Source organism: Chiloscyllium plagiosum, chromosome 3 (assembly GCF_004010195.1).
Source record: "Chiloscyllium plagiosum isolate BGI_BamShark_2017 chromosome 3, ASM401019v2, whole genome shotgun sequence".
Lineage (NCBI taxonomy): Eukaryota > Metazoa > Chordata > Chondrichthyes > Orectolobiformes > Hemiscylliidae > Chiloscyllium > Chiloscyllium plagiosum.
Window position 1 is genome coordinate 95948169 of NC_057712.1, and position 13265 is coordinate 95961433.

General features: G+C 38.1%; 1 protein-coding gene across 34 annotated transcripts in view; it reads left to right on the forward strand.

Annotated features, from left to right (window-relative positions):
• Nucleotides 1-13265, forward strand: part of eya4 (EYA transcriptional coactivator and phosphatase 4) — a 554349-nt gene that overhangs the window by 481533 nt on the left and 59551 nt on the right. For all 34 annotated transcript variants that reach the window (XM_043686452.1, XM_043686599.1, XM_043686613.1 and 31 more), the window contains one exon: nt 11146-11235. In XM_043686452.1, coding sequence (XP_043542387.1) covers nt 11146-11235 — 90 coding nt within the window. The remainder of the gene's footprint in view (nt 1-11145; nt 11236-13265) is intronic.

The following is a 13265-nucleotide window of genomic DNA, read 5'->3' on the forward strand; positions in this document are numbered from 1 at the left end:
TTTAGATAGGGTCGACAGTGTGAATCTTTTTCCACGTATGGAGTCAGCTATTATGAGGGGGCATAGCTTTAAATTAAGGGGGAGTTGGTATAGGACAGATGTTAGGGGTAGATTCTTTACTCAGCGAGTCGTGAGTTCATGGAATGCCCTGCCAGTAGCAGTGGTGGACTCTCCCTCTTTATGGGCATTTAAGCGGGCATTGGATAGGCATTTGGAGGATAGTGGGCTAGTGTAGGTTAGGTGGGCTTGGATCGGCGCAACATCGAGGGCCAAAGGGCCTGTACTGCGCTGTATTTTTCTATGTTCTATATTACTTAATTTCCTTAATATCAAAATGTCAATCACCTCTGCCTTGATTATACTCAATGACTGAATATTCACAGCACTCCAGGGCAGAGAATTCCAAACATTCACAATCCTCTGTGTCATTATGACTTGGCGACAGTCAAATCTAATCAACCTCTCTGCCTCTGTATTCACAGTATTGTAAATTTAAAACCTTCAAAAACGTTCAAAACTGAAGCCAGTGATTCCTAACCAGACTTTTTGAATAACCAATCCTAGACTCTGTGAATAATTAGTTCTAGATACTGGGTTTGTATCTTAAAAAACAGACTTAGCAATTTTATTAATAATACAGTAACTAAAGCTGAGCAAAGTAAAAACAAAGTAATCTAATTAATGAATATGATTTAACCCAATGATGTTTTCGGGCCCATTCACACAAGGCAGTCAAATGAACACAGTTAAGGGATAAGTAAAAGAAAATAATAAAACTGCCAGATTATTTAAGCAGTTTTCACAATGCATTTTTTCTTGATTGATTTTCTGAAGACATAAATCATGTTCACTTTTTCAGTTCACTCTGATAAAGTCAGTGATACTTATGACTAAGTTTCTATTCTCTGAACTTCCAGTGGGAGGTTAGGCAGAAAGCTTTAAAACTTTCATGCTGTAACATCAACAGCCAAACTGAAAGAAGAATAAGCAACAAAAAAATCAGTACAGCTTAGGGACAGACCCTTCGGCCCACCAAGCCTGCACTGGCTCGTGATGGTTTTCTAATTTACAAACCTTTTGCCTCAATGAAGTCCACATCCCTCTATTCCCTGCCTATTCTTGGTAAACCGTTTCTGTACCCTGTCCAAAGCCTCCAGTGTAATGACCAGAACTGTACACAATATTCTAAATGTAGCAATGGCAACATGACTTGCCAATTTTTATACTCTATGCCCTGACCAATGAAGTCAAGCATGCCGTATGCTTCCTTGACCACCTTGTCTACTTGTGATGCCACTTTCAGAGAACTGTGCAGCTGTACGCCTAGATCCCTCTGTTTGTTGATGCTCTTAAGGGTTTTTCCATTTCCATTACATTCCTCCTACATTAGACCTTCCAAAATGCAACACCTCACATAAATTCCACCTACCATTTCACTGCCAAACCTCCAGCCTATCTATATCCTGTTGTATCCTCTGACAATGCTCCTCACTATTCTCGGCTCCCCAATCTTTGCGTCATCTGCAAACTTACATTCTCCTCCAAATTATTTATATATATATATATTACAAACAACAGGGATCTTTGCAAATACCGCTGTTCTCCAGTCAGAAAATATACTTCCACTGCTACTGTCTGTCTTCTATGACCAAGTCAGCTCTGCTTACCAGCTCACTGTGACTTTACATTCAATAACAGCCTGCCATGAGGGATCTTGCCAAAGACCTTGCTAAACTCCATAGAGATGACATCCACCGCGCTGCATTTTTCAATTATCTTTGTCACTTCCTCAAAAAACCCAATCAAATTTGTGAGATATGAACTCCCCCTCCCAAAGCTATGCTGCTTTTCATTAATAAGTCCATATTTTTCCAAATGTGAGTCAATCTTTTCTGGATTCTCTAATAATTTCTCTACCACTGACATAAAGGCTCTGCAATTTTCCAAATTATCCCTACGTCCCTCTTAAACAAAGGAAAAAAAAAGTCCAATTCCCTGGGATCTCTCCTGTGACTAAACAGGATGCAAAGGTTTTGTAGAAATCCCCACTAATTTCCTCACCTGTCTTCCTCAGCATTCTGGGGTAGATTCATTCAGACCCTGGGGACTTGTCTACTTTAATGCTTTTCAAAATATCCAACATCTTATTTACATTGACAGGCCACAGAATATCAACATACCCCTCTCTAGATTTACCATCCACCATGTTCTTCTCCTTAATGAATAGCAAAGCAAAGTATTCATTAAGGTCCTAACCCACTTCCTCCAGATCCAAGCATAGATTCCCTCCTTTGGCTTTGAGTGGACATATGCTTTCCCTAACTATGTTTTGCTCCATGTATATGTATAAAACGTTTTGGGATTTTCCTTAATCCTGTTTGTCATATACATTCATGGCTCCTTTAGGCCCTCCTCCCTACGTGTTTCCTTCCTGCTTTCTTTGTATTCTTCGAGGGCTCTGACTGTCTTCAGTTTCCTAAACTTCATGTATGCTTCATTTATCTTTTTGACTAATTTCATCATTTCTCTTGTCATCCAAAGTTCACAAATCTTGCCATTCTTATCCTTCATTTTCATAGGAACATGCTCATCCTGAACTCTAATCAACTTGTGTTTAAAAGATTCCCATATGCCAGATGTGGATTTACCCTCAAACAGTCATTCCTAATCTACATTCCCCTGTTCCCGCGTAATGTTGTGGTGGTTAGGTATACCCTAATTTAGTGCTTTCACCTGAGGACTACACTTATTCTTATCTAGAAGTAATGTAAAGCTTACAGAATTATGGTCACTGTTCTCAAAATGCATCCCCACTGAAACTTCAATCACCTGGCCAGCATCATTCCCCAATACCAGGTCTAGTATGACCCCTTTCCTAGTTGGACTATTTATATATTGTTTTAAGGAACTCTTCTGGACCCACCTAACAAACTCATTCCTCTTCTAAGTCATTGGCAGTAAGGGAGTCCCAGTCAATATAGGGGAAGTTAAAATCAATAACCACAACAATCGTATTGTTTTCACATTTTTCCACAATCTGTACACAGATCTGTTCCTCTACCACCCACTGGCTGTTGTACAATCCCATCAAAGTGATTCAACCCTTCCTGTTCCTGAGCTCTACCCATATGGCCTCACTGGGTGATTCCTCCATGGTGTTCTCCCTCAGTACAACCGTAATATTCTCACTAATGAATATCGCAACTCCCCCATCTCATCTACATCCCTCTCGATCGTGCGTGAAACATCAAAATCCTAGAATATTAAGCTACCAGTTCCATTCCTCTCTCAATCATATCTCTGTAATAGCTACAACGTCATAGTTAATATGATACAATCCTTCTGCCTTACCTGTCATACGCCTTGTTTTAAATTCAGTAACCTCTCCCTGTCTGTTCTTCCTCTTAGCCTTACTCGCCTTTTTCTCTAATGTCTCCTCAGTCATTGTTGACCTACTGCAGTGGTTCCCAAACCCTGCCACACTAGTTTAAACCATCCTGAATGATACTGTCATATTCCTTGTCCCAGAAACACAGTCCAAACCCCTGCCCCTCCCTCTGTTTGACCATCATCTTCCCTTCCAGCCTTGCTGGCTCCAATTCCCAGGTACTGACTTTGTTCATGGCTGAACATCTGCTATTTGGTTAAACATAATGTTTCCCCCGGTGTCAAAGAGTCTATGGGATCCTGTTGATCAAGTACCAATGTGCAACTAACTTCTGGGCCTGAGCTCACAAACAACTGCCTGTTTGTCCCCTTTTTATAACACAAACTACTGCCCCCAGTCCAAATGGCATCTTCAGCTCTCAGTTCGCAACTCAAACCAAAATTGATAAAAGAATCAAAAATAATAAAACATCACTGAGAGTTCTAACAGTGTAAAGAAATTTCTGCTCATCCCAAATGGCCAAAGCTTAATTCTGAGACTGTGACCCTGTGTTTTAGATTCCGCAGCCAGAGAAGCATGATTCTCAGATGTACCGTATCCAGCCCCTTAAGATATTTACATGTTTTAATTAAATCGCCACTTGTTCTTCTAAACTCCAGGATATCTAAACCAACTACATTCCATAGTTCCTCATTGGATAGTCCCTCATCTCAACATGCAGTCTATCTAAGGCAAATAAATATATCTTTCTGGTAAGAAAGCCAAAACCACATACATTCCCCCAGTTTTGATTTCATTAGTACCCTGTATATCTGTAGCTGGACCTCTTTACTCTCATCCTCAAGTCCTTTTGTAATAATAGCACAAAAATCAAGGTTAGCACACCATTCCATGTTGCATGATTGCTGCATTGTCAGATGTGCCATGTTTTGATGAGACCAAAAACACAGCCACATCTGCCACCTGTCTATTGAAATTGGTTCTACAACATAAGGGACGTATAAAAAATGTAAGAAATTATTTATTGCTAATTAACAATTTAAGAAAATTGTCTTTCTGTATTTATTCAGTTATAAGAATAGTCAGTCATTAAAATTTGAGAGTTCTGATGAAGAGCATATAGAATTCGAAATGCTAATATTTCTTTCTCCACAGATATTGCCAAATCTGTTTTTGATTCAGATCTTCAGCATCTCCAGTGTTCTGCTTTAAATTTTGAAAATAAATATGTTTACTAGACGATGGTTGAGATAGAGGTCTTATGAATCTAACTATTTAGAATTTGATTGAACATCTCATGTATAGTTAACTTTTGAATCAACATTCAGAATGTTGGGATATGGCATTTAGCTATGCAGTGGTTATCAGGCTGTTTATTGATAATACAAAAGATTGCTAAATCAAGCATGATTTTGGAATGCTAGTTTATATAACTGAGTCATTAGTATTTGAAGTGCTCGATTCAAATATATGTTTGGGATAGTGTAGGGGGATGGGCTTAGATTAGTTCAAAGGTCGGCGCAACATCGAGGGGCAAAGGGCCTGTTCTGCGCTGTATTGTTCTATGTTCTATGTTGTAAAGGATCTAAATGTTGAATCACAGTGATAAAATAAAACATATTAAGTATGTATAACACAGAGGTAATTTGGTCTCTGTTTTCTCAGCCACGAAACTGGAGGTATAAATGAATCTTCTAGTTGTCTAGACATCAATAAATTTTTAATTATTGCCATGCTCAGTTCACTCCTTAGGATTTACATTAGAATGAGACCTGCAGCTATTATGGCAGTAACAGGATAGGTGGGAGGATGAAGGCTATTGACTGCAGGGTATGTGGTATATTTTATCTAGTGAAGTGACAGGTTCAAGTGTACTTTGGAATACTTCACGGGATGTACACAGGAAGAATTACTGAGCCATTAAATGAGAATGAGACAGTCTGTGAAAAACAATGTCAAAATAATGGCCAACTTGCCAAAATGTAAATAGAACTGTGGCATGGTGCATGTAATTGCAGTTAGAAGAGGCTAAGAGCAAGTATCATTAAAAATATATAATTCTTCTCCACAATATAATGAGGTGTACAGATATTATTTAGTAGGAAAAACCACTGTGCTTATCACAATTATTAGAAATTAAAAGATATTTTTTGAAACAAATGAGCATGTTACTTGGTCTTTCAGTTCCTCATTACAAAAAAGACATCAAAACATTTCTAATTTTTATCAATTATAATGGATTGGGTCATGAATGTGTTTTTAAATTTGCTTGCACAATTTACAGCAAAAGGTTTTTTTTTCTAGAATTAATTATCTTAAAGACATGTAATGGGATTGTTTAAAAAAGACATTTTCTCATTAGGTTTATGTGCAAGAAGTGCAGTGAATTGTGATAGGATAACATTCATTCAAAATAAGTTAGCATAAACCCATTTTATGTTATGTTAGTTGCCATAACAACAAATAATGATGACTGGCATTTAAGCTGTTACGACCTTCACTTGATAATGGTTTTTGCAGCTGGGTACCAGTTGGTCCATAAACTTTTTAAAATGATGCCCCCTCTATAATAGCACTTGACAGAACAGGACAGGTGTCATTGGAGACTACTGTTGTTTCTTTAGGAATGTTTCTGCATTGAGCAGTTTGAATTAGGAGTTTTTTTGAGTAATTTATTTTGTTTTGCATGTATTTGGCAAGGTCTAAGTATCTCCATTAAAAGCCATATTAATTATAATTTTTGTGTCAAGGGAGTACTCAGAATGAAAATAACAGATCTATTGAAGCCAAGAAGGTTTCAATTAACAATTTCAAATTATGAATGTAATTTCTTTTAGCTCTATGATTTATTCATCAAAAGGGACTCATTGGCACTAGAAAGAAAATTCAACTTTGAAACCCAATTACAGTCTCCCATTTCAGCTGTTTAAAGCCCTAACATTGGAAAAATGTTAACTACCCGTACTGTGTAATCTATTTGATCTCACCCTGAATCCTGCCTCGATTCCCAAGACCACCATTTCATTTTCAGTGAACTTGAACTATATTCACCCCTCCTCAATCCACTATTGTCAACCACATTTTAAATCTGAATTTATGCGTGAATGAATGAATGCTGATGGCAGAATCTTTTACCTCCTGGACACATGCAAGGAAATAATGGGCTCACTGCCAACAATTTTATAACCATTAAAACGAAGTTGTGAAAGTTGTTGGGTGGTTTCACAATGCAAGTAGCAGATAAGACTTTCTGCCATAAACATACATTCACAGCATTGTCCCTTTTAAGTATTCAGCATTTTTCTTATTGCAGAACATAAGCTCGAAAACACTATAACCTCAAGAGATTGTATTGAAGAGAAAGGTACACCGATTGAACTTACAACTGTAATGTCCATTAGGTTACCTGGTCTGGTCTATATGTAACACTAGACCCACAACATTGTGATGGACTCTTAACTTCCCTCTGAAATTGCCTGGTAAGCCACTCAATTCAAGGGCAGTAATTAATGGGCAATAATTGCTGCCCAGCAACAGTAGTCACATACCATGACTTGATTTTTAAAAATCCCAAATGGTTGGGTATGTTTCTTGATTTGTTTCATTTTTGTTTAATGCTATGATTATGTTAAATGTGTGATTAAAGTATTAGTAAACTGCTGATTTCTCCCAGTTCTCACCACAGCAAATTCTTACTGCCATTAGGTGGAAAAAACAATTAAACAGACACTCCAAAGTACCTCCCAGTATCTCAATATCAAGCAGTAAAATTGACAATGGAGAGGAATCAAGAAGTTACACTGACGTTTTACCCTTTTGTGCACCAACTCAATGTTGTCTATTTAACACTTAAATCTTTGGTCCATCTAATTAGTCTGTATCAAAATGTGAAAATGGACATAAACAAGCAATGGTTAGTGCCCATTGAAGCAAGCACCAAACTCACAATAGAGGTTCTTTCTTTTAGTATTATCATTGTCATTCATGCACAGTGGGCACAGTATGTCAAAAATATACAGTCAAGGAAGGAATTCAGTTTCTAATGTAACGTAAAAAGATTGAATGAAATAGAGAATCAATTTCAAAAAGTTTTTGAAAGAGCTGAAAAGAAAATCTTAAAAAAAATGACTTGGTCTTTTTACCATACCCAAAATTTTGAGATTAACTTTACATCTGTGTTGAACCAGCAGAATTGCAGGGAATTCACATGATTGGCTTTTAAGCCTGGAGTTAGTCCAATTCTATTGAGCTGAGAAGTGTTAGAGAGGTGGAAATATGAAAGTGAGAAAATTCAGGTGTAGTAGTTTTCCACATTTGTTTAGTTGAGCCTGACAAAGTCAAAACAATTGGTTATACATGATAGTCCATGGTTTATAATTCATCATGGATCTCATTTTAGTTTCACAAGTGACTCAGCAGCATTGTTGGAAATTCATTCCGCTGTGCTGATTTGGTGTGTGTACAGTCTAACAAGTCCATTTTTACAGAAATTGCACAATTTCAAAATAATTAATAACTACACTGGAGAGGCTAGAGCATTAATTTTTTATTCGTACAGGAAATCCTTCTCCTGAATTCTTTCTTGTATTATGTCTTAATAAGGAAGTTAAATTAAGAAAATTGAGTAAATTGAAGTGAAACTTTCAAATTTTTTATTGGTTACTGGAATAAATCTTATGGAATATCAGGAGTGTGAAAACAAACGAGTGGTGAAATAACTCACAAAGGCTGGTATCCCATCACCAAGTCACCCTTTACTTACACATGTATAGTACAAAACACTGACTCAGCTAGCACAGAGCTGACTCTAAGAGTGCGCAGAACCCCTGACACTCCTGTTTTTTTTCTTTCTTTTTCTTCCTCACACTACCACCTAACTGCGGTAACATTCCTGTTTTGTTTTAGATCACAAATCAGGCATAATAACTCAGACTCTCAGGTGTTGTACTGAATATACCTGCTCCCTCCAATTGCTAGTGTAGAACATATTCTCTCTATCCTAAAACTGTGCATCATTATTACCTTTTTTTCTTTTAAAAAATTACAACACTCCTGTTTATTTATTTATTTATTTTAATTTATTTATTTTTGACATTTCTGTTCTTTTTTTCTTTTCTATTACCCCCATACTGCCATCTAACTGCGGTAGTGCTTATTTTTTCCCCCAGCATCCATGTTGTGTGTGTGCGCGTGTTAGACACAAGGTGCACGAATCTTTATTCAAATTTCCACCACCAGGAAGAAAGGAAACACCCGAGTGGCCAGTGACAAGCAGTGCCCTTCACATCAAAGGGCAATGCTGTGTGATCAAACAGTGAAAGGGAGGGCAGGGATTAAATCAAAATAGAGTTGGAGGGGGAAATAACATTCCTGTTTATATCTGTCAGCCAGGGCTCCCTGATTGGACCAGATTAACAGTCCCAATCAGGAAGCTCATATTCTATGAGGTGTACCTGTCTGACCTCATTAAAATCACTCCCAATGGATCCACAAATTAAGGTTTTGTGCTTTCAGTGGCATTATTGCCTCTATCCTGCCCCTTCACAATTATACCGGCAGCAATTGAGGTGTTGGGTGGAATCTCATTGATGTCTTTAAATAGGCAATTAATATCCAATTGAGAGCCTCATTCCACTGCACTCCAATATAATGGTTGACAGGAGAACCCTGCACCCAACCTAACCTCCAGCCATGTTAGCTTTGTAGGCGACAGATCTGTAAAAAGGGAGGGTGCTTCCTTCCTGCACACTCTGTGACAGTCAGACGCCTCCTCCACCTCACTACCACCTCCAAACCTCCCCCTGCCACTGCTTAACTCTTCCCCTCCAAGAACCTTCCCCATACCCTCCCTGTCCTACCTGCCCATTACTCACTTCTCCAAGGTCTGCAAACAGGCCCCAAATCTGCCCCGCAACTGGAGTCCCACTTAACAAATTGGCATCATTGATGCTTATTTGTCTCAGGCCTCTTCCATCAGTGGCAGTGGCTACCCATCCATAAAGCAATATGACATAGCAACAGACATAGGCCATTCAGATCCTCTTACTTGCTCCACTATTGCTAGAACAGTACAACACAGGATCAAGCCCTTTGGCCTACCTTGTCTAAGCCAACGATGATGCCCTTCTAAACTAATCCCATCTGTCTACACATGGTCCATATCCTTCTATTTCAGATCTGTTCACATGTCAGTCTAAATGCATCTTAAACATTTCTATCTTATCTGCTTCTACCACCCTCCAGGCATCTACCACTCTCTGTGTAAAATAAACTTGCCTTCCATATCTCCTTTAAACTTTTCCCCTCTTACCTTTAATCTATGCATCCTAGTATTGGAAAATTTCCACCCTGGGGAAAAAAAACCTCCAACTATTCACTTAATCCATGCCTCTCATAATTTTATATACTTTTATCAGGTCATCCCTTGACCTCCAAAGCTCCAGCAAAAACAGTCCAAGTCTGTCCAACCTCTCTGAATAGTTTCTGCATTCCAATCCAGGCAATATCTGGTTAACCTCGTCTGCACCCACTCCAAAGCTTCCACATCTTTCCTATAAGCTGATGACACAAACTATACACTCTGAATGTGGCCTAACTAAAGTTTTGTGCAGCTGCAACATGACTTCCAACTTTTATACTCAGTGCCCTGACCAATGAAGGCAAGCGTATCATTTGCCTTCTTTACCACCTTAGACCCTTCTGATGCCACTTTCAGGGAGCTATGAACTTGCACTCCAAGATTCTACCATCTATCAATGCTCCTAAGTGCCTTACCATTAATTGTATACTTCTTCCATTTGACCTCACAAAGTGTTTAACCCCATATTTCTCTGCCCAATTATCCAACTGATCTATATCTTGCTGTATGTGTTGACAACCTTCCCCACTATCTTCTACATCACCAATTACTGTTTTGTTTGCCAACTTACTAATCAACCCACTTACTTTTTCATCCAAATTATTTATATCGCTTATAAGCAACAAGAGATCCCAGCACTAATCCTCCTGAAGAACATCACTGGTCACAGACTTCCAGTCAGAGAAACATCCTCCACAATTACCCTCTGTCTTCTATGACAAAGCCAATTTTGTATCCAACTTAACAATTCACTGTGAATCCCTTGTGAGTTGTTCTTCGCCCTCCCCCCCCCCCCCCCCTTTACCATCAAAGGACCTTGTCAAATGCTTTAGTAAAGTCCATTCATGGCTGATCCAACACTCCTCACATCAACTTTCCTTTTCCCCAACTGCTCAAAAATCTATCTCCATTTAAATAATATCCTGTTCTTTCGTGCTCTTTTCCAAATGAGCAACTTCGCATCTTCCCACATTATACTCCATTTGCCAATTTTTTGCCACTTATTAAACCATCAATATCTCTCTGTAAACTGTCTGTTTTTCACTCACAACTTGTCTTTCCGTCTATTTTTGTGATCCTGGTATGGCACAGAACTGCCAGCCTCTGATTGCCAGCACCTTTATAAGGCAGAAACTCATGAGGCGAGAATTGACAGAAATCCCGCCTCACACTAATTAAAAAGATTGTGACCCAAAAAATGTAAGCGCATAAAGCCAGTCAGGCAGAAGTGGGATGTCTTGCCCTCAAAGTTTATGCTGGGGTGTGGGGAGTTCATCTGGATGTATAATCCAGTGCAATATATCATTCTCATTAATTGTACAGAATGTAAATATCGTGAAATAAATGCTGGGATTTACAGAGCAACGTTTTGGTTCTGATGGTGATCTTTGTTTTACAGGATCCACCTGTAGCAGTTACACTCGGACTTCGAATGGAAGAGATGATTTTCAATCTGGCTGACACACATTTATTTTTCAACGATCTAGAGGTATGGATATTTTATAGTCAACAGAAGAAATTAATTTGGCTTAGTGTCCAGATATGTTTTCAGTTTCATGGGAACTCTATCAAATTTCATTTTTCATGATTTTCACTGGGATTAATTAAAGCCTTTTTTTATGATTCAAGGAGAAATATGAATTGCATGTTTTTCTCTTAATTATGTCAAATCCTGTTGGACAGATTGATACACGTGTCATTAAAATTAATGTTGTTTTGCAGCACTGAAATGTTAGGCGATTTTAATTATTCAGAGGATTTTTTTCATTTTATTTTGAAACTAAAGATCCTATATACTGTTTAATGAGATAATTGATCATTCAGATTTACCTTAGATGTGAGTTTATGTGTGAATTTGTTTTAAACTAAGGAATTAGCAAATAAGAGATTCAAAGGATGGTAAACTCTTGATAGCTCAGTTAGTCCCCTTGACTTCCAGCCGAGGGCCATTAGTTCAGTTTCCAGCTTTGCCTGACTCTCAGGCTTGTCTACTTGTTGGATATGTTTTGCCAGTTCTTGGCCAAGACACTAACTAGTGAGTCATGGAGGAAGGGCATTCCTCCCCAATAGCAGAATGACAACAGGTCAGAATTTCATTCCTCATCTCATCCATTTTCCTTTTCCTGATTAAAAGTTACAAAAAAAATTGTAAATTAAAGGGTAAGGAGCATATTTGACAGATGCAATTTTGTTCCAGGGAGGGAATGAATAGTTGGTTTTAAGTTGAAAATAGCAGTATGTGTGCACAACGTGAGAAATCTGGTGTCAGTTACATATCAATCCTGTTTAACTGAGCTTAGCAGGGAGCATAAAGCTATTAAGTTTTCATGTTAAGCAGCAGCTTCACTTAACCCCATACAGCATCCCCTGTACAAGAAGTAAATAATGCATTTCACATTTATTATGCAATGATTAAAGTGAGTGTGAATGAAACAATGATTATAATGAAGTGAAAAGAGCCTTATTAAAATAAATCACCGATATAACTTAGGGGCACAGCCAGAAGCAGTCAAGAGTTTTAAACATGATTGAGGATTTAGCCAATATTATTAATCCACAAACAGGACAGGGAAACTGGGAAGATGATGAGCAATGGTGTTGAAATTCTTCTTTCATCAAATTAAATGTAATCCTACCACAACAATGCTAATTACATTGATGGAAAATATAGGCTTTAGGTATAGAAGATTAAATGCAACTGTATTATGCACGATGAAATTAAATGCTTGGTCATTAAAATATTAATAGTGATTTTATTTTGAGTATAGAAAGACTTACATCCTGTATGAATCTATGAGCAATATTACTTATAATGGCAAAAATGTTGGACATATCGTTCTAACACCATCCAAATTCATTTTTGGTGACCAAATTTACATGTTGTTCAAGAACTGCAATATATGAATCAAAGTAAGCTTATTCTTTTAATTGATTATGTTTTGGAAAAAGTGTATTTTCCTTTCCTACTGAGTTAATTTGACCTATCAGCAACAATTGGACCTTTTTACTTCATTGCAATCATCATTTCATCTACCGTTTTTGTTTCCACGTTGCATAATATATGTTGAATGCATTATTTATTTGTTTTTACATGGGGTTGCTGTCCAGGATTAAGTGAAGCTACCGCCTGTTATGAATACTTAATAGCTTTATTCCCCCTCCTAGAGACAGTAGAACAGAATTGATATGGAACTGACTCCAGGAGCTGAACTTTACACATTTTTGGCAAAGTTAATTTTCACTGACTTTCATAGAGGATCGCTCTCTCTCTCTCTCTCTCTCTCTCTCTCTCACACTTGCTGCAAGTGCTAGCACATTTTCTCATGCAATCACCCCAAATTTGCTTCATTAACTACCTACCACACCGCAATGGCACTCCTCTTGTCCGAGGCTAGCCTGATTCCCACGCTCAGCATAGCTGGAACTGCATATCACTGCTGGGACATCCTGGGATCTTTGAAAAGCCATTGTGCACCCAGACAGGTACTAGCAGTCCAGAGCTGTCATGCACAGTTCGTG